We start from the raw sequence: 23038 nt of genomic DNA on the forward strand, positions 1-23038 counted from the left end.
CCCAATTTGAGTGATTTTCATAAGTGTATTATTATAAACAAAACTGCAGGACTTCCTCACTGTGTCCTGTTACACCCTGAGTTATACCCCACACGTTATCACAATGCTGACTCATCACCTCAGCCTTTGATTCTCATTAGCTTGTGGAAGTAGAATATGACAAGCATTAAAGTACAGTAAAGCTCATACATTGAAAATGTAACCCATACAATTTACTTTTATAACTGTACAGAACAAAAATATAACTCAATATTACTGAGTTAGTGTATATAAGGAGATCAGTCAATTGAAATAAATTCATGTTAAATCTAATCTATAGATTTAACATGATTGGGCAGGGTGTGGGCCTGGGAGGGCTTAGACCCATCCACGGGGGAGCCAGGCTCAGCCAATTAGAATGAGTTTTTACCCACATGGGCTTTGTTACAGACAGAAATACTCCTCAGCACCCCCTCCCTCCAGATGATCCCGCAGGTGAAGAAGCCGGATGTGGAAGTCCTGGGTTGGTGTGGTTACACGTGGTCTGCCGTTGTTCGGCCGGTTGGACGTACTACAAAATTATCTAAAATGTCGTTGGGGGTGGCTTATGGTAGAGAAATGAACATTACATTCTCTGGCAACTGTTATGGTGAACATTACTGCAGTCAGCATGCCAATTGCACGCTCCCTCAACTTGAGACATCTGTGGCATTGTGTTGTGTGACAAGGTGCAGCTGTGTAATGATCATGCTGTTTAATCAGCTTCTTGATATGCCAAACCTGTCCGGTGGAAATTGGCAAAGGAGAAATGCTCACTAACAGGGATGTAAACAAATTTGTGCACAACATTTGAGAGAAATAAGCTTTTTGTGGGAATTGAACATTTCTGTGATCTGGGGTTACAAATTGGATGTTCAAATCCTGGATTGGAAAAAACACTTTCTGATACATCAAGTCAAGTGATAAAGACAGATGCAGCTGGTAATGGTTGATTGGCCAGACAGTATGGAATAGCCACAAAGTAAATATTTAACAAGAGGGTGATTCTTGATAGAAAACAGAACTAGCAAGTCAGGCTGTATCAGCTGAACATGATGTGGGAGGTTACAAATGAATACATTGTATCAAATATAGGCCAATGGATAGACTTTGGACACCACAATTCTTGGGGATGTTACAATGTATATCTACTGTCTGTTGGCAAAAGTTGCTTGTTTGCATCCTCCAAAATCAGGATGCTGATTAAACTAAATTGCGTTCCATAATCGAGGTTCAAGTACAACTATAGTCAATGGAATTACTCTGTCTTACTTTATGAATTTAGCCAAATGACTATGATTTAGCCCTGCTTCGGCTGGCGGTGAGAGGTTGGGGGAGGGAGTTGGACGAGTGACAAAAGTGAAAAAGTTTATCACTTTCTTTTACAGTGGTTGCCTTTCTGAGTTGCTGGCTGTCAGAAAGAAAACACTCGAAGATGGCGCGGCGCTGCTGCCGTGCCACGTCTCGGTTTACAGGGGAAATACATACAAATTTCAGAGAGTCATTCATATCTACGATTGTCCTATTTGTATGTTTAACTTTTCCTTTTACCACCGAAGCTGGCTTGTACACCGCTTCTGATCAGATAGTAATCTTAACCCCGGATAATGTGGACAGCGTTTTGGTCAATTCCACCGCCGCACTGGTGGTTGAGTTTTACGCCTCTTGGTGCGGACATTGTATTGCATTTTCTCCCGAATGGAAACGTCTCGCAAGAGATATTAAAGGTTGGTATGCATTTTAACGTAATAAACATTTTCAATGTAAATTGAACGGGTTGTTAGTAAACCAATCACAATTAACTGGTCGTGGTATGCATAAGTGCATGGGTTAAAACAATACATATGTTCTTGCCATGGGGATCCCTAAATTTGTCTTCATTTTGCAGAGTAGGCCTATGCATGTTTTCTTGTATGCCCATCGAACTTCAGTGCAAATTAAGGCATTGTGTAGTAACCAGTTCAAAAATAAAATAATTTGATTATGTCGACTTAAAATTAATTATAATTATTAATAATTGTTTTAATTTATTCCTGTTTTCCACTTTAACATATAAAAAAAGCTGTGTGATTCTGACTGGGGAATTGAGAACACACCTTGTTGTTTCCCACAGTACAGCAGAGACAGTTTCTCAGCCCTCCCTTCCCCCTTCCAGAAAGCAACCTCTACATGTGATTATTGGAGCATATGATGTGATTTAGGAGTTCACATTCTGTCCATGTCTCATTGCTACTCTTGTTCAAACACCATCCTTTGGAATCTCAAATGAGAATACTATCTGACATTTCAGGCCTCAGTCTATAAGCAGGATCCAGTTAACTATAACAGGAAAAGAATTCCATACAATTAGTTTGAAATTGACATCGTTTCCTATTGGCAGCAGGCCTGAACACAGAAAGGTTTTAAGGCCTCAGATCTAGAGAGCGCATGACCCACCAGCCTCTGGCCTGCTTTCAAGCTGACCATACAGAATACTTGTAAATGCTTAGGAGAGGTAATAATAGGAGGAATATTTTTTTTACACAGATCAAAAGCTGTTTTGACTTCTGAATTCCTGCATATAACCCTTACTGTGTAGAGTAATGCACTTTTGGTGCATTGACTTTGACACTAATTATCTCTCTTCCCCAGAGTGGAAACCTGCTGTGGATTTAGCTGCCATAGACTGTGCTAATGGAGATAATGGGCCGATTTGTTCCCGTTTTGGTGTCAAGGGGTACCCCACACTGAAGGTACTTCAACTGTTATATTCCACAAGCCTTGTGGATTTTCAGTCGTACCTCACCGGAACATGTATCCAATGTTTAAAAATGAACCATATCTCACAATGATCGTGAGTCATTATCAGCTATTTTTACTCTAAACTCATAACCTCTAACAGTGTTACATTTCAGTCAGCAATGCACTCACTTTAGATTAGTCAGCAATAAATCTGTTATTTTTCTCCCTTTCTGTCATCCGGTGGAAGTCAAATGAAAGAGATCATTTGTCTGAATGAATGAGGGAGCTGAGACATCTGCAGTTGATTTCAAGTATGAAGGGGTTGTGGGGGAAGGGGTGTCCCCAGTTCCTCCCAGTGATCAACATGCCACCTGTCATCTGATCCTCTCTTTCTCTCCCTCTGACAGTTCTTCCACGCTTACTCCAAACCTGACTCCAAGGGACAAGGTTTCAGAGGTAATGCAAATGTTCCGATAATTCATAGGGCAGATGGTAATAATATGAATGGTTAGTAGGAGAAGTTAAAACAAACAAAACGTGATCCATATCCTCTTATTAATCCTGTGTACCTGAATCCTCCCAGAGGGTCCTCGTGATGTGAGGGGCTTACGCCATAAGATCATCGAGAAGATGGAGACCCATGAGGAGCCTTGGCCCCCTGCCTGCCCCCCTCTGGAGACCGCTAGGTGAGGCAGCCTCTTCTGATCATTTCAAACACCCCGGAGCTCACACATACAGACAGTACCGGTCTCCAGCAGCTCAATCGCAAGATCCAAGTAGCTAGCAGACCCCCTATGAGTAGCTCGCCAAACAATTCTAAAAGTAGATGCACATGTTCCACTGCACACAGTCATAAATATATCTTTCAAGTATCATACACAGTAAACTCCCAGCTACTACCTAATCCACGCAACACTGGCATTATATGCCACCCCTGGTTAGACACTATTGGCTTGAAAAGCCAAATCTAACACAATAACTGGCAATGCATTTCCAGCAATATTGCCCCCTTTGTGCTGTGTGATGTGGGCGTTTGTCTATCATTTTGTGTGTAGCCAGTAGTCATTGCTTGACTTAGGTGCCGATTGAAATAGGTGTCGGTACTCATTTTGGGTGCCGGTACTGTTTATACAATGCCTTGCGAAAGTATTCGGCCCCCTTGAACTTTGCGACCTTTTGCCACATTTCAGGCTTCAAGCATAAAGATACAAAACTGTATTTTTTGTGAAGAATCAACAACAAGTGGGACACAATCATGAAGTGGAATGACATTTATTGGATATTTCAAACTTTTTTAACAAATCAAAAACTGAAAAATTGGGCGTGCAAAATTATTCAGCCCCTTTACTTTCAGTGCAGCAAACTCTCTCCAGAAGTTCAGTGAGGATCTCTGAATGATCCAATGTTGACCTAAAAGACTAATGATGATAAATACAATCTGCCTGTGTGTAATCAAGTCTCCGTATAAATGCACCTGCACTGTGATAGTCTCAGAGGTCCGTTAAAAGCACAGAGAGCATCATGAAGAACAAGGAACACACCAGGCAGGTCCGAGATACTGCTGTGAAGAAGTTTAAAGCCGGATTTGGATACAAAAAGATTTCCCAAGCTTTAAACATCCCAAGGAGCACTGTGCAAGCGATAATATTGAAATGGAAGGAGTATCAGACCACCGCAAATCTACCAAGACCTGGCCGTCCCTCTAAACTTTCAGCTCATACAAGGAGAAGACTGATCAGAGATGCAGCCAAGAGGCCCATGATCACTCTGGATGAACTGCAGAGATCTACAGCTGAGGTGGGAGACTCTGTCCATAGGACAACAATCAGTCGTATATTGCACAAATCTGGCCTTTATGGAAGAGTGGCAAGAAGAAAGCCATTTCTTAAAGATATCCATAAAAAGTGTTGTTTAAAGTTTGCCACAAGCCACCTGGGAGACACACCAAACACGTGGAAGAAGGTGCTCTGGTCAGATGAAACCAAAATTGAACTTTTTGGCAACAATGCAAAACGTTATGTTTGGCGTAAAAGCAACACAGCCCATCACCCTGAACACACCATCCCCACTGTCAAACATGGTGGTGGCAGCATCATGGTTTGGGCCTGCTTTTCTTCAGCAGGGACAGGGAAGATGGTTAAAATTGATGGGAAGATGGATGGAGCCAAATACAGGACCATTCTGGAAGAAAACCTGATGGAGTCTGCAAAAGACCTGAGACTGGGACGGAGATTTTTCTTCCAACAAGACAATGAATCAAAACATAAAGCAAAATCTACAATGGAATGGTTCAAAAATAAACATATCCAGGTGTTAGAAAGGCCAAGTCAAAGTCCAGACCTGAATCCAATCGAGAATCTGTGGAAAGAACTGAAAACTGCTGTTCACAAATGCTCTCCATCCAACCTCACTGAGCTCGAGCTGTTTTGCAAGGAGGAATGGGAAAAAATGTCAGTCTCTCGATGTGCAAAACTGATAGAGACATACCCCAAGCGACTTACAGCTGTAATCGCAGCAAAAGATGGCGCTACAAAGTATTAACTTAAGGGGGCTGAATAATTTTGCACGCCCAATTTTTCAGTTTTTGATTTGTTAAAAAAGTTTGAAATATCCAATAAATGTCGTTCCACTTCATGATTGTGTCCCACTTGTTGTTGATTCTTCACAAAACAATACAGTTTTATATCTTTATGTTTGAAGCCTGAAATGTGGCAAAAGGTCGCAAAGTTCAAGGGGGCCGAATACTTTCGCAAGGCACTGTATGCAGGTGCTGGAGCTCCACAATACTTCTTAGCTAATATTCTATAAGAGGAACAGGAGCTCAAGCAGTAGAACATTTGAGGTGCTGGTACTCTGCTCCCAGGAGCTCCTGCCCAAGTCGAGCACTTATCGTGAAATGTGAGTTCAGGTGATGGTTTGGAGCAGATCTGTGCCATAAATCCTAAAAGGTTAGCGTTTGAAACAATGGCCAGGTAAACAAAATCAAAGCATAGATACCTTGTCCATAGACTGCGTACAGGGTAAGGAAACCAACATGTCATTTTGTAATTTGGGAGAACTATCCCTTTAAGTCCCTACCCCATGTGTCCTTTGTGTTGTGTCAATGCCCAGATTGTGCTGCTGTTCACTTTATAGTCTTAATAGAAATGGATTTGGTGTTTCAAACGTCAGCTTTTATGGAAATGTTGTAGTCACTCTGTAGAATGTATTATTCTCTTCTCTCCACAGCAAAGCAGAGATTGACAACTTCTTTGAGACTAACGGTGTGGAACATCTGGCCTTGATCTTTGAGACCTCTAACTCCTATGTGGGCAGAGAGGTCAGACTTTATTATCATCAGTCAAGCTACATGCTCCTCAGAGGGAAATGGAGGAGAAAAAATCCTGGGTGTGATCAAATAGAAAGTGTTTTTAATGGACATGTTTACTGTGTATAAAGCTACACAGTGGAGGAGTCATAATACCCATAAAGCCTAGCGGTCAAACAGGGAAAAGTTTCAATCATTTTTCCACAAATATTTTTTTTTTTTAGAAACACTTAAAATAAGGGCTGTGTTTGGTAACACTTTACTTGACAGCCAGTGTCATGGTCATAATCATGTCATAATAGCTGACATAACCTGTTATAATATGATCATAACACTGTCATGACATATATTGAGACCTGTTGTGACATATGTTACCTTATTTTATGACTGGTTATGACACCTACACAATGGTCAGATCCCACAAAACCTACCACACAAGGCAAAACATTCCATTACCCCATAGCCTACGTGTCAACAGTATGTTTGTTATGTTATTTTTTTATTGACCATGTTATCATTTTGTAACATGAAATAGTTAATCCAGAGATTTTTACCTTTGCGATTCGGCAGTCCCGTCCAGATCATCATGGCATTTCTTGTTCCTTATAATAGCCACATTAGCAGCTAATTAGCATTTCATTTTTGTTGGGTAAATACAGGCAAATATATTGATAAAAGTCACCTTGTCCTAGAGAGATTTACATGGTTATCAAAACCTCACTCCAGGGTAAGCCTACACGAAGCACATCCTTTATTTTAAGTGCTTCTAAAATCCCCAATGGGATAAATGAATAGTGGAAAAACAATTGGAACCATTTCCCTGTTTGACCGCTAGGTTTTATGTGTGTTATGACTCATACTGTGGTGCTCTATAGTACCATGCAGAAAATATGTTGACTGTGGGACTATCAACAAGAGTGTGTCACAATGTCAACAGTGTACTTGCATGTTTAGTACAACCCGTTGTAAACAACATACAGACAGTGGATCATTACTGTGTTGGTTTGTTCTTCCTCAACAGGTGACTCTGGACCTACTGCAGTATGAGAACATAGCCGTGCGGAGGGTCCTGAAGACTGAGGAAGCCCTGGTGGCTAAACTGGGTGTGACTGACTTCCCATCCTGTTACCTGTACTATCCTAGTGGGAACTTCACCAGGCTCCATGTGTGAGTGGCTGTTTGAATACCATCACAATATATGACAGAACTGCGGATCACTTTAGCCATCTTCAGTCTGGATCCTAATGTACCAACTCGTCAAGTGTTTTTCTTCTTCTTCAGTTTTCACGGTTCAATGCGCAACAATCTTGTTGTGAAAGGCTTTATTTCAGTTGTGTTATCCACAGCTATGATAGGATGCCTTTTAACATCTGGCCTCTTAATGGGATCATGGAATTAAAATAAGTCATTATTCAATATCATAGTACTTTGTATGATGATTGCTCACCCCGTGAATTAATCTGCGTTTTATTTCGCTTTGTTTTGCTTATTTCAAAAACTTGGCACGCAAGAGGAGACTTTTTAGTTGACAAATGCAAAAAGGAAATTATTTATTACTAATTTATTTATTCCCCCCCCCCTCTTCCCGAGCATACAGAGGGGTTTTTAATTTCTTGCATGAAAACAATGGCGTTCCTTTCCTGCGGTTCACCTGCCAAGCCACCCCAGCCTCGCCTCGCGCTGCGACAGATGGTCGCCCATCACAGCTGAATGCGCGATTGATCCAGGAGGGGTGGGGAAATGCAGTCGCACATCCGTCATGCGTGTGCCTCTCCCAGGTGAACGCTGCCCCTCCTCTCTTCGATGCGTGCCTCTGTGCTCTGGGGAACCCACTCTGTGCTCTGGGGTGGGCTGGACGAGCTCAGGCCTGGAGCAGCATCCTCCTCCTGCTCTCATGTGCTCGGGAGGGGGGGGGTTGGCTGGCTGATGGGGACAGTGGGAGGGGTAGCAGTGTTTTTGTTCCATTGCCAGGGTTAGTGGAGAGGGAAATGATCAGCTATGGTATCTCAGTACCATCTGTTCAGCAGAGGAGAGAGGAGGCCATAAGGGCTTAGTGAGGGGACCAGGGGCCCACCCGTGGCTCCAGTTCCACACACTACTGTGGTCTGATGAGGGCAGGCCCTGGCAGAGGCAACCACTCGTATCCTATTCCTAGACAGATAAGCTAAAAATGCTTATTCTTCCACTGTAGCTAGAATATAATGTGAGGTTTGTGTTCTAGTGGGAAGGATTTTTCACCTGTTTCCATGGTTAAAATCATCCTGTTGCTGGATGCCAGTTCAATGGAAATGCATCAGTCCTACCTGTGAAACTGTCTGGGAAATGCATCAGTCCTACCTGTGAAACTGTCTGGGAAATGCATCAGTCCTACCTGTGAAACTGTCTGGGAAATGCATCAGTCCTACCTGTGAAACTGTCTGGGAAATGCATCAGTTCTACCTGTGAAACTGTCTGGGAAATGCATCAGTCCTACCTGTGAAACTGTCTGCTTGGCTGTCTTCCAGACAAAATGAGGCCCGGACCTTCTACACCTACGCCCTGCAGAGGCTTCCTGGGGTACTGCGGGCCGGAAATACACCACCAGTGACCTCTGACCTCTTGAAAAACACAACAGAGGACCAATGGAGACCGTTCAACGGGTAAACCACTTTTTAAAAAATGTGTTTTACCTTTATTTAACTAGGCAAGTCAGTTAAGAACAAATTCTTATTTTCAATGACGACCTAGGAACAGTGGGTTAACTGAGTTAGCGTTGGACTAGTAACCGGAAGGTTGCAAGTTCAAAACCTTGTCAGCTCTGGGGTTTGAACTTGCAACCTTCCGGTTACTAGTCCAACGCTCTAACCACTAGGCTACCCTGCCGCCCCTTTAACACGACAAGGCAGTAAAAAAGTTCCTATTTTTTGGGGGGGGGGGGGTGTATAAGCCTTACAAATGTAACCCCAGTGATTCCATGACAAAAATGTTAAATTCTGTGTGTCAGGTCTCGTGTGTATATGGCAGACCTGGAGTCTACTCTGCATTACTCTCTGCGCTTGGAGCTGGCAGCTCACCCTGTCATCAAAGGAGAGGCTCTGATCACTCTACAGCGTTACATCTCAGTACTGGCCAAGGTGATTGGGCAGGTCTACTCACCCCCTGAGACAAACCCTACCCATACTGAACACTAACCTCACATACATTCATCCTCTGGTCATATCGAACACCCTGAGGAAAGGGCTGTGTAGTTAGGGTGACACACCACTAGGGGGAGAGTGAGACAGTGCTTTGGAGTTGTTGGATATCAGTTGGGAAACGCACATTTTTCTGCATGATTTAGCTGTACAGTTTGTTCTAAAATGTAACTTTGCTTTTAAAAATATAGCTGAAAATATGGTCCCTATAATGCATCATAATAATTTACAATTGCTCTCTTAGTAGGTACATGTATACAATATTCATAATGGTACAACTATGTAGTAACTACAATGTTACATATTTATTACAGAAGAAGACATTCACAATTATTTGGGCACAGTATCACAGTAGGAATGACACCCTCAATGTCAATCCCAAAATTGGAGGCCATAAACCTGACAGGACACAAAAGGCTGTCTTGGGTATCATTTAAATACTTAATTTGCTTCCCTGGTGAATAGAGCGTGCCAATACCCCCTACTCATTTTTTTGTACGCAGACATACCATGATTAAGATTTCTTTGGACTGGGTCCCATCTTCTCTCCTCTCCTCCCTTCCCAGCGCTTAGCGTACCCAGACGTGTGCCAGGGATCCTTTTGATTAAGACCAGGACGATGGTATGTCACAACAAACTAAGATCCTTAACTTCCAGAGTGACTGTAATTGGATCATCCTGAGAATGAGTTACTGTGTACAGAACCTACAGCTGGTGTCACACCGATGACACACCTTGACACACTCCGTTGTCAATATAATCTGTGGTGTGCTGTGCAGTGCTGCACCCACATCACAGTGCATCTCCGTCCCAGACAGGATGTAAACAAGTTATATTTTCCTGCGCCGTAATATTACTAGATTTACTGTTTTATCAACCAGAATCCGGATTTATTAATCCTTATATGTATATGAGGATTTAAACAAGTGGATCTGGGACGCATGAGAGCATTACAAAGAGGTTCTAGGATTACCGTTTCTATCCTGCTTTCTTGAAAGAAGCCTCCAGCAGCGATGGAGGGAGGGCCAGGGAATTAGGGGGACCTTGAGCCCAAATCTTGCTGTCCTTCATCCCAAATCCAGCTGTCCTCCATCGCTCTCCCGTGGCGCGTGCCTCAGTGTGCCCATGCTAAGGTTAGCAGTTAGCGGAGGTGCATGGTGGTGGAATGTGGCAGCTTCTTGACATCAGTGATACTGTATAGGTAGCCCACCAACTCCACAGTAGAACAAAGGTCTTTGTTTGTCAGGCTTTGGCTGGGCTGTGGGTATGACAGATACAGTGGGGCAAAAAAGTATTTAGTCAGCCACCAATTGTGCAAGTTCTCCCACTTAAAAAGATGAGAGAGGCCTGTAATTGTCATCATATGTACACTTCAACTATGACAGACAAAATGAGAAAATAAATCCAGAAAATCACGTTGTATAATTTAATGAATTTATTTGCAAACTTGTTATTAGTATAAAAGACACCTGTCCACAACCTCAAACAGTCATACTCCAAACTCCACTATGGCCAAGACCAAAGAGCTGTCAAAGGACACCAGAAACAACATTGTAGACCTGCACCAGACTGGGAAGACTGAATCTGCAATAGGTAAGCAGCTTGGTTTGAAGAAATCAACTGTGGGAGCAATTATTAGGAAAGGGAAGACATACAAGACCACTGATAATCTCCCTCGATCTGGGGCTCCACGCAAGATCTCACCCCGTGGGGTCAATATGATCACAAGAACGGTGAGCAAAAATCCCAGAATCACACGGGGGGACCTAGTGAATGTCCTGCAGAGAGCTGGGACCAAAGTAACAAAGCCTACCATCAGTAACACACTACGCCGCCAGGGACTCAAATCCTGCAGTGACAAACGTGTCTCCCTGCTTAAGCCAGTACATGTCCAGGCCCGTCTGAAGTTTGCTAGAGAGCATTTGGATGATCCAGAAGAAGATTGGGAGAATGTCATATGGTCATATGAAACCAAAATATAACTTTTTGGTAAAAACCCAACTCGTCGTGTTTGGAGGACAAAGAATGCTGAGTTGCATCCAAAGAACACCACACCTACTGTGAAGCATGGGGGTGGAAATATCATGCTTTGCTTTGGGGCTGTTTTTCTGCAAAGGGACCAGGACGACTGATCCGTGTAAAGGAAATAATTAATGGGGTCATGTATCGTGAGATTTTGAGTGAAAACCTCCTTCCATCAACAAGGGCATTGAAGATGAAACGTGGCTGGGTCTTTCAGCATGACAATGATCCCAAACACACCGCCCGGGCAACGAAGGAGTGGCTTCATAAGAAGCATTTCAAGGTCCTGGAGTGGCCTAGCCAGTCTCCAGATCTCAACCCCATAGAAAATCTTTGGAGGGAGTTGAAAGTCCGTGTTGCCCAGCAACAGCCCCAAAACATCACTGCTCTAGAGGAGATCTGCATGGAGGAATGGGCCAAAATACCAGCAACAGTGTGTGAAAATCTTGTGAAGACTTACAGAAAAGGTTTGACCTCTGTCATTGCCAACAAAGGGTATATAACAAAGTATTGAGATAAACTTTTGTTATTGACCAAATACTTATTTTCCACCATAATTTGCAAATACATTCATTAAAAATCCTACAATGTGATTTTCTTAATTTTTTTTCTCATTTTGTCATAGTTGAAGTGTACCTATGATGAAAATTACAGGCCTCTCTCATCTTTTTAAGTGGGAGAACTTGCACAATTGGTGGCTGACTAAATATTTTTTTGCCCCACTGTAGGTCCACTTGTCTGATGCCACAGTGGGAGCAGGGGAGCAGTTAGGCAGATTTTACTCAGTGGCATGTATATTGGTCCCGGAGGTCGAATGGGGCAGGATTAAAAGGGCTTCCCCGGGCCAGGCCGACAGATGCATTCTCTTTTAAACGTCTCTCAGAGGAGACTGCGGTTTCTCAAGTGCTGATACTAATCGGATTTAAGATGACATATTGCCGTGGCGAAGTGAATTGTCATGGTCCTCCGAGAGATGGGGGAAGGGGGAGTGTAAGGTGGGGGCTCTGATAGTGGTTGGAGGTACACTACCAGAGAAGAGGTCACTTAGAGAGATCCTTCATAATGGTGATACTGTATACTGTAGCGTTGGTTCATCTCACTTGATATTTTCATGAAACTTCTGCCCATCAGTGACCTCTGCCAATACTTCAGACAATGTACTACTGATTTCCAAGCCAAATATGTTGGCCTTTGCTTATGATTCGGGAAATAGACACACAGGTGGAAAGCAGAACATGCTAAACGTTTGGCTCTGGTGAGCAAAGCGCATTAGTATCTCCATCCCCAATTGCATCCCTCTTAGATTCAAATGTGTGTTAATGAGCTTTTCACCCTGGTTAATGCCCAGTTGTCCCCAGACCTGGGCGTCTGGGCCGGATGGTCGCTAAACCAATTGTCCTCCTCCTCAGTAGCAGCAGCAGCCAGGGGACCTCCTTTTGAATCTTGTTAAAACCCCACCTGTAGTACGTGATTGGGTATCTGTGTCTGTGAATACCCAAACACCATATTTTTGGCTGAATGTCTAAGATTAAGGGGAGCAAATCAAAGCCTGTGTGGGGCGCAGGGGTTAAGTACATCTCCAGGAGCCTTTTTAAGTGGGCCTGGTGTAATGGAGATCCAGTTAGAGTGATGAATAGAATCCTGCGCCAGGCACCCAAACGCTGCTGAACAGATGGCCGGGGCAAATTGAAAAGACTCTGCAGCACAAATCAAAAAAGGTGCACTTCTGGGATGCTGACGCCCCGGCCGGGCTGAGCCAGGCCCCTGCCTCTGTGTCTCACTGATGGGTTTGTGCCCCTGTGCCGCCCAAGGAATCAAAAGGTCAGCACTGGCCCACTTTCAGGTCCACCATATTCACACTGCTGGATGTTACTACACTGACTGTTTATTTCCTCGTGTGCTCTATGCAACTGTGGGCATGTGTGTGCATGTGATTTCATTCTTATATATTGTCTCCTCATAAGTAGTCACTTTTTCATGACTCAATGCCAGAAAATGCTAATGAACTTAAATGGTCCTTCGTGACTGAGACATCTTACCTCTGTTTTGAATGGGATGAGGTTGCCATGACCACCTGCTGTTTATTTGGTCGTCTCTCAGCCGTTAGGGTGAAATCCAGGCCGACCTGTAGGATCTAGTCTTCATAGTATAATAGTGTGTCCTCCAGGGTGGCTGTTTTTAGGAGTTCTTTAAGGATAGGAAGTGACTTTACACCTCCATTCAGCTGACACTCTTCTGTCACCACCGTCTGAAACACAAGGCACTGGGATTTCCTCCCTGCCTTCCATAGTGGCCCACTGTTGGTTGCAGTGTCATTTCTACACACGCCATGTTGTCAAGACAACTACAGAGGTTGGAGAATGGAAACAAACAGTACGAGAGACAATCCTGAAAAAATCCAACTGTGACTTTATTACACGTTAAGAACTGCAAAAGCAGTTTTAGGTTAAACTTCAACCCTCCGACAGATGACAAAACAGATGGATTTGGAACTCCTAGTGATTATAACCTATTACCACACGGTCAAAAATATGCTGTTGAAGAGTCTATTGTATTAAATGTGAGGAGAGTTAATGATCATACTTAACTGTAATGTTGTCTTGGGCAGTACTTCCCTGGTCGACCTGTGGTGAGGAACCTGCTGAAGTCAGTGGACACGTGGCTGAAGGGTCAGAACGACACAGAGCTCTCTTACGACTCTCTGAGGGACGCCCTGGATAACACAGCAGAGGTGAGGGGTCAACCCAAAGCCACCAGCCAATCAGACAAGCCTGAGGCAGAACCACCCACCATATTGTCTGAGCCAGAGTTTTTATAATAATGGCTGAAATATTACAGGCATACTGCACACAGGGAAGTAGGTTTATGTAATGCTGTGTATTCAGATATATCTCGATATGAATCTTTGCTCACAGTCTTGTGCAGGCATGTGTATAACTGGAAAATGTATGTGAAGTTGTCTTTGGATGGAAGCTTGCATGCCTATAGGTTCAGAAATTGGACCAGTCACTTAGTGGCATCATTAGCTTTTAGCAGCCAAATCAATGAATCAATGAGGAGGTATGAACCAGCTCCCCTAAGGAAATGGACTGATGTCTAACAGTATATACACACGGAATCTTTACTATTGACTTCAGAGTAATTCTGTCAATCATAGACTCAGCAATCCTGGCCAGTGGCAGGGAGGGAACGACTATATGTCAGGAGAAATATGCTGTTGGATCAAACCACGTTTAACCAGTGTTTCCTCCTTCTGACCTGAATACACTCTCTCCATTGAGGCGATCCATTACCTGGAATTGACATGATATGGAATGAGAATAGTATGGCCCAGAATGCTCTACCACTTAACATGAAATGTTGCAGTAAAGTAGATTGCAGATGAATTCTCCTCCATGTACATGCTTATCTTGTTGTTTACATGAATGTAACCAACCTCTTAAGAATCCTCAGATAAATCTGTTTTCCATGTAACCTGCTCTGTGAGAAGAGTGATCAATGTGGCCATATCTTGGGCAGTGTTTAAGTGTCAATACATGTATGTGTTTGTGTGTGATCAGGTACCTAATGCTGCGCTGCCTGAGGGGGTGAGGTGGGTGGGCTGCCAGGGCTCCAAGCCCCACTTCAGAAGGTACCCCTGTGGCATGTGGACCCTTTTCCATGTCCTCACTGTACAGGCCGAGGAAGCTGCTGGCAAAGGTAAAAAAAAAAAAAAAAAATTTTTTTTTTAAAAATCACTAAGCAGCGGCTGTTTATGTCTTTATCATAACACTATCACTAAACTGTTAATTCAGTATGAATGTTCCTGGGACAATGGTAATACTTGAGAAAGTGTCGCTAGATTCTAAAACAAACCCTCCTGCCTTGTTAGCCTGTTGCTGTGGCCTGTAGAGCCCATCGTCTGGTAGGAAATTGGCCAGAAGTCAGCAGCCATCCAGTCTTGGAGGAGTGAGTGTGCCCAGGCGATGAACCATGACACAAGTGTTTCCAGTCTGTTAGAACTCCTATGGCTCTCTGGGGACAAATCCTCGTAGTGCATTGAGCCAGTCAGAAGTGTGTGCAGCATTAACACAGGGGCTGCTGCTTTCAATGCAGGGATATGGGGCAGCTAGGGGATGGCAGCAGGGGGGGGGGGGGGGGCAACTGAGGACAAGTGCTTTGTAAACAAATTTGCCTGGAATGTTTAGTGGAATGTTTTGCATTCACCTGATGTGACCGCACACACTTGCACAAGCACAACATTTAGACTCACACACACACACACACACAAGTACGTTCAGTGTTATATTCCATTAGTAGCCTATACAAAGCACTGTTCTTTTTTTGGTTTGTTATTAGTTTTGTTTTCTTGACACACCACCAGCTGAAACAGTCCCTTATTGTGGGTGGGTAAAAAGGGATTTCTTTAGATTAGTGGTTAGAAAAAGAGGCAGCTGACCAGCACTCCTCTCCTGGAGGGGTTAATCCCAGGGCTTATGGGTTGGGGAGGAGGGTTCACATAACCTGCAGATGGGCCACCAGGGGACCAGGGGTGTTCATCTGGCCCCCCGCGGATGGACCTCTGGATTAGAGCTCCACCCCTCCACCACGACTCATCTTTGAGCAAAATAAGGTTTAACTTTAGCAGGGCATGAAACACAACACAACCTGCATCAACAATATCTGCACTGGTACGATGCTGTTACTGACAGTGACATCTGCAGGCTTGGTTGTTCTCACAGCGCGTTGACTAAATACTGTTATTCATGGTACATACACATCACAGCACCATAAGAATGCAAAGGAGACTCTGTTTGTATGGCCTTATTTCCCTGTTATTAACCACCCATGGTTTAATACTGGAAAAGCCCTCACCCAAACTATATACAGACATTGCTTGCTGCGATTTTATAATGTACAATATTAGACTACTTTTCAATAGTAGACATCACTCTGAAGTGCATAACAAGTATGGTTAATCTTGTTGTTGACTTCCTCCTCCTGTGCGTTCTTTTCCCCAGACCCCCAGGAGGTGCTACAGGCAATGAGGTCATACGTCCACAGTTTTTTTGGCTGTCGGGCGTGTGCCACCCACTTTGAGAACATGGCCAAGGATAGCATGTCCCATGTGGGGACGCTGTCCACTGCCATGCTGTGGCTCTGGTCCCGCCATAACCACGTCAACAACAGACTGGCAGGTAAGGACACATGACAAATGTTACTGTTACTTCCATAGAGGATGATTGATCAGCTGTCTATAAGACTGAACCTCCAACACATACGTCATAATATGCTAATTATATCAGTATAGAATATGCATATAATACCATTTTAATATATGAAATATTTAGAAGAAAAATAGAAACGTCTCCCTTAGTGGTCACCATTGTCCATACAGGAGATAAATGTGGCCCTCACAGGCCACTACTTCTCCCTCTCCCACTTTCCCCCCTAGAGGATCTCTTTCAGCCTCTCACTCCTTTACACAGGTCTCATAAGGACCACACCTTACTTTTTTGGTGGATTCCTCCCCCAAGTGTCCCAACCCTGCTCCTCGCCCCTAAATCCCTATAATACACCCGGAGATCCTCTGAGCAGACACCAGCTGTCCCCCCTCGCTTCTCTCCCCTGTCTCTTCCTCCACTGAGATTAGCCCTCCTTCCAGGAGACTGAGATTCCCTGCCCCAGCCTGTCTGCAGCTCATTACAGGTCAGCAGTAAATACTCTGTGCGTTTAACAGTAGTGCTAAAGACAACAAAACAGCAAAGACTACAGTCTTGTTTATTCAATTTTGGCAATTATTTGTTTCTATCCTTTGTCAATGTTTTAATGTCAAATATTTTATCCATTCATATTTTGTGAAGATGGTCAAGCCCATCTGTGGTACTTAACGTTTTGACGTGTGTGTCATTTTAATGAGAGCTATATGGCTGCTGCGTTGGCCTCCCTCTGTTAGGGCCATTATTTGAGTTTATTAGGCACAAGCCTGTCATTACCACCTCACTTTGTTTAGTCGCTTTGTTGTCTTTTCTCTATGGTGGTGGTGGTGGGAGTGGCTCCCCCATCTTCAATCTCTTGGACAGCCTGTGTCCTGAATAACAGGGTGCGTCCCCTTCTGGGCCTGTCCCTGGTCCTCAGACACTCCTCCCTATTAGGACTGACTGTCTGTCCCTCCCCAGAGAGTCATATCCTCCGCTTGACAACTGATATGGCAACAATCTCCCAGAACGGGGACCACCAGCCCAGGAGGAGCCCAGAGGCCCCGCCTCAATTCCCAAGATGCTTGTGACAGCTGGTGGCACACGCCATGTCACCGGCATCACGCCTGCCTCTATTTTGTAATCCCTCACCAGGGTGGTTCAAGTTGTGGGATTTTGGGGGCAAGTACCTCAGGGGGTGGGGTGGGCTGAGCGGAGGGGAGGGTGCAGGAGTGTTGGTAGCAATGCGTAGCAGCTACCTCCTCTGTCGGCCCACCCCCCTCACTGACCCCTTACGCCTCTGCTTCGCATCCCAGTCTTCCCCAGGGGGGAACATCCTCTCCTCCCCCTCCTCCCTAAAGTGGGGCTCTTTAGCAGCTCCCCCCACCGTCCTTTCAGAGGCAGCCATGCATGAAGTAGGCCCAATTTGTAAAGCAGCAACACAATTCATTTAGCTGGCACAAAAGGTCCCCGAGCCAAGCCCGGCGCAACAGCAGACCTGTCCCGTTGTCAACAGGGTGAGATAGAGACTCGTGTCTAAAGACTGCAGAGCCACGGGCCTGCCAGGGCTTGGATATGCTGTATGGAGGATCTCACAGCAGTGCTGCTGGAGACTGGAGCAGCTCATACTGTTCTATAGGGCGGCAGGTAGCCTAGCGGTTAAGAACGTTGGGCCGCTAACCAAACGATTGCTGGTCGAATCCCTGAGCCGACTAGGTGAAAAATCAAAGTCCTCTTAGTCACTCTGGATAAGAGCGTGTGCTAAATGACTCACTACTGTAAATTACTCTGGATAAGAGCGTGTGCTAAATGACTCACTACTGTAAATTACTCTGGATAAGAGCGTGTGCTAAATGACTCACTACTGTAAATTACTCTGGATAAGAGCGTGTGCTAAATGACTCACTACTGTAAATTACTCTGGATAAGAGCGTGTGCTAAATGACTCACTACAGTTTGAGTTTATTTTATTTTTACAGGGACAGTAATCATTAATCAACGTTTCAGTAAAAGTGCCGGTTTTTGCCAGCCGGCTAATTTTCGACCGCAGTCCCTGGGCAGGTTATTAAAAACAATTACAATATAGACAATCATTGAGCAGTGAGCACACGCAGAGCAACATAGGACAAGCAAGACGTAGCATACAGACATTGCAACATAGAACAAAAAGCAGCAAGACAAAATGCATAAAAGCAACAAAGTGTTTCCACACCTCACAAGCTACAGACAACATGGAAAGCGCCAATACACAGCTAGGGAATATGTTCACAAATCTGATTGACCTTTAGCCATGTCTTCATGCATTTTGTGAAAGTGTGATATGTGGTGCAGTTATGTGTGTCTGATGGCAGTGTATTCCAGACATGGGAAGCTCTCAGAGAAAGCATATTTACTAAAATAATTTACTATACAGTCACCTCTCATGGCAGACCTTGTGGCTCTGTAAGTTACTCTGGATAAGAGTGTGCGCTGAATGCTTGAAATGTACTGTGTGCTTCAGAGCATCACTATGCTGATCTACCAGTCCATCTACACTGCCACTGCTCCTTCATGTCCTGTAGTGTAGATCTCCACATTCACAATTAGTGGCGAAGAAGCTAGTTTAAACGGTATTTATTTATACTCTAAGAATTTATGCAGCGCTATGAATGACATTTCCTGACAAGCCTTTGTTTCAGTATCGGTACTATTGCTAAAGTCACCTCTGAAAATGAAAGGCAAGGTGATGAGAGTAGACACATCAGAGGCATGTCATCATAAGGGGTTGGGAAATGAAAGCTGTCACGCTGGTAGAATGTATACAAAAGGTCCCAATCCCAGCAGGACAGGATAAAATTGATGTATCTTTTATGTAAAGTGTTGTATGCAGATTACATGCACACATGCATATGACTGAGATGAATCTGGGGGAGAGACGGTGGATGTAAATTGACACCGCTGTAAAGTGACAGAACTGCTGCAGCTTTGACTTTCCTCCCGCATGGGCGTCGCCAAGCAATTTATTAGCAGATGCCTCCATTTGGGGGGCTAAAGGAAACATGTAAAGCAAAACAATTGTAATTCGTTAAAAGGAGAGCTCCCCTCTGGAGGTGCCTGCTTTCATATTCAATTTAGCGATTGGGCCATCTTCAAAGGGGTGTGGAGGGTAAGGGATTGGGGGTCTGGGAGAGGTTCAGGGGGAGGGGGAGCTGTCTGCATGGACCACATCTATTATCTGGCCTCTGGGACATCCCAGAAGCCCATTGATCATTGTTAGACCCTGTCACACTGTCACATACTCACACACCTAGACATCACACACACACACACACACTGCACTTACTGCTTATTATGAGCCATGTGGGGGGAATGGATCTAATGTATTCAAGCAGCAACACAGATTCTGCATACAGAAATATGTATTGGTATCAGTTTGGTTTCATTGTGGGCGATCCAGTATGTCATCATTATGTCCTTATATGGAACCAATCTGTTTTACCTAATACATTTCAATTTTCACCAAAACAGTTTGTCTTCTCAACATGACTGGGTTATCTGTAATATTATCTCAGATGAGTAATCACACACACCCATCCTAACTGTCATATTCCTTCTGACCAGGTGCTCTGAGTGAGGATCCCCACTTCCCTAAGATCCAGTGGCCATCCCCAGAGCTGTGTCCCAGCTGCCATGGGGTTAAGAAGAGTGGAGAACACACCTGGAACCAGGAAGAGCTGCTCACCTTTCTCCGATCCCACTTCTCCTCTGAACACCTCCTCTCTGACTACCTGGAGAAGGAGGCCCAGCTCCTCAGCAGGCAGAAGGAGAGCCTGGTCGCCAGGCAGCAGGAGAAGGAGCAGGAGACCAAGAGAGGAGCAGAGAGGAGGGCCAGGGAGGCCTTGGCCGAACCACCTCCAGGCCAGGAAGAGGAGGAGGAGGAGGAAGATGAGGAAGAGGCTCAAGAAGAGCCAGCAGCAGAAGAGGAAGTGGATCAGAGGGCAAGAAGAGAGCATCCGGGGGGTAAGACCTTTGAACCCCCCACCTGGGTAAAGCTCGAGGCAGACGTGTCCCGCCAGTCCCAGCGCAGGCCCAGCATTGTGGGGCTAAAGCTCAGGCCACCCCAGGAGGAGATTGTGGACCTGGACTCCTTCGTCAACCAGCACTACAAAGCCAAGGCCCTCCGCGCTGCAGCCGCAGGGTCCTCCCGCGTCAAACGCAGGACCCTGCAGAGGCAGGAGGAGCCGCAGCCTGGAGCCGGTCTGGAAAAGGAGCCGGGGCTGGGGCTGGGGGTGCAGCCCGTGGAGCCGGAGGACTTGTTGGGGCAGCGCAACACTCTGCAGAAAAGGATCCTGACGGGCCAGTACACTGGGTCAGAGGAGGAGGGGGCTCTGGAGATGTACCCCCACCCTAACAAGAGGCGCTGGATGTCCTTCCTGAGTGTAGGCTTCTCCAGACTGGACATCAGCCTGTGTGTGCTCCTCTACTTCCTGTCCTCCATGTGTCTGCTGGCCATGTACCTCTTCTTCAAGAACCGCCTGCGGCTGCGCCGGGCCAAGGTGGCTCTGCCCTGAGTCAACTCTGCCTTGCTGTGCTACTGTAGATTTACCCATACATGTGACAGTGATGCTGTGGTCAGTTCTTAAACCATCCAAGTGAAGGATCCGTTATGTTTTGCGTTAATGGATTGCTTTGTGGTGCATGCTTCCGGGATAATAATTTATGACGATTTATGCATTTTATTTGTGCCTTTTTTGACCACTTGTGAAGGATTAATTAAAACTCGAGGAAATTAATGTGATTTTGGTGATTTTTTTTTTTTGTGAATACAACAAAAGGGTTGTTGTTGTTATTTATTGTAATTTTTAGGCTATGTATAAAGCCATATTATAAATGAATTCATGTGAAAAGGAATCACTACATAGTTTTATGGATAGTAATTCAATATAAAAGACAAAGCTCTTTCTCTTACTGTTACTTCCACGTCTTCCAAAGAGTTCAATAAGCTATGTACTCTCACAACTGTAGAGAACCATATCATATTCTTAGAATGAAATCAATCTTCAATTCAAAAATGTGATTTTTACAATGAGAAATGTGCCTCGAATGAAATGTTGGATTAACAGTGCCTGAAAGATGATTATCCATATTAATTTTAGCATTAAGCAAGTGAATGTTTCCAAATAAACAAAGATGCCATATGACAACAGATAGTCTGTGGTCAGAATTGTAGTGCTCAGTGTTCCCACTATAGAATTAGCTCTAATTCTATGGTTCACACACATTCCGTTCCACAGTGGTCTGTGTTGACTGACCATGCTATGCTATTGGCTAGGACATCTTACATGTCCCAATTAGCTTTGCACAATAGAGTTTAGATATGAAATGTTTTGGAGCAGCACTAGTTAACAGGATACAAAATAAGGAGGATTGGGGTTTTGGCTTGTGCCCATTACATAAAACTTACTGGTCTTAATCAACTTGAGACACTGTTTTGCTTTGCTTATCTCAATCAATAAAATAATTTTTGCTAAAATTGTGCATTGTTGTCACGATTGGTCACTTGTTGACTTTGACAGTTCTCTTTAGGGCAAGGGACACTGTTACAGTGTATATTCTAACTGCTGTTCTGGGGTTCTACATCTATAGATGAATGGAAACATTTACATTTATCATCAATATCCAAAGTACCTGAGATGTCAGATAATGCTTTCTCTGTCCCTCTACATTTTACCACTTGATGTTTTGCATCAGTTCAGATGAATAACATTCGGATGTTTTGTTTTTCGTAAGGTGGCGGGGTAAGGAGTGGTGGTTGTGGGGGTGGCTGTAGGTTAAAGGAAAAAGCCTGTTGCCATCTGGTCTGTTGCTCTAGCTAAATCCTAACAATTTCATTGGGATTATAGCAAGTGAGTAATCCAGCTTTCCTTTGGACTGTAGGAGATTACCGTGAGGATTAGCTCCCACCCGATAATAAACTTTATTAAAACGCAATCGGCTTTCAGGGTCTCTTCCTTCACACTTGGAAGTGAGCTCTGTTGGGGGTGTTTTTTCAACCGTGTGGTGGGGGGTGGGGGGGTGTAGGCCGGATGGGTACCTTGGGGGATAGGACAGTTTTGATGTGGTCCAGGTTACAAGCTCATTTGAAGGACACTAACTCTTGAGCTTTGTGTTTTCCGGGAACATTGAACTCAATCGATCCCATGTCGCTGCCCCCTCTACACCAAGCCCTCCCTGTCTCCTGGCTTTCACATTGGCTGAGCAGAGCAGGGCATGGCGGCAGCAGTAACAGTAGCCAGCAGTGTGGTGGTGGAGCTCTCAATTCTCCACAAAAACACAACATGATTAATGGCCCTACATTAAAGGAGTGAAGCACCAAGCCTGAGCAGCTGTGATCTCGGACTAAATCAAACCTTTCAGAATTGTGAATTAAGCCAAATGACAGTTTATGATCTGTAGAATGGACTGAGAAAAGCATAGTTTGTCATGGTGAAATTACTGCAAGGCTTAGACATTTTACTGATTGCCTCCGATGTATCATCTATAAAACTAATTTCGGAGAGGTGTATCTCTCTGATCGATGGCTCTTTCTTTGGCTCGTCAAACTGTAATAACAATGATGACATACAGTGCTTATTTACTTG

The 23038-nt window shown here is 44.4% G+C and overlaps 1 protein-coding gene across 1 annotated transcript; it reads left to right on the forward strand.

The window, feature by feature from the left end:
- The first annotated feature begins 1015 nt into the window (after positions 1–1015).
- qsox1 (quiescin Q6 sulfhydryl oxidase 1) lies at positions 1016–21935 on the forward strand. The gene is made up of 12 exons (XM_021599214.3): positions 1016–1745; positions 2650–2750; positions 3147–3195; positions 3323–3425; positions 5968–6058; positions 7068–7213; positions 8551–8685; positions 9030–9159; positions 13850–13972; positions 14802–14940; positions 16242–16418; positions 20019–21935. Exons 1-12 carry the CDS (start codon positions 1454–1456, stop codon positions 20966–20968), a joined length of 2436 nt encoding a protein of 811 aa, XP_021454889.2. The 5' UTR covers positions 1016–1453; the 3' UTR covers positions 20969–21935.
- The last annotated feature ends 1103 nt before the right edge of the window (positions 21936–23038 follow it).

This window comes from Oncorhynchus mykiss, chromosome 4 (genome assembly GCF_057628025.1).
Source record: "Oncorhynchus mykiss isolate SJ-2025 chromosome 4, ASM5762802v1, whole genome shotgun sequence".
Classification (NCBI taxonomy): Eukaryota; Metazoa; Chordata; class Actinopteri; order Salmoniformes; family Salmonidae; genus Oncorhynchus; species Oncorhynchus mykiss.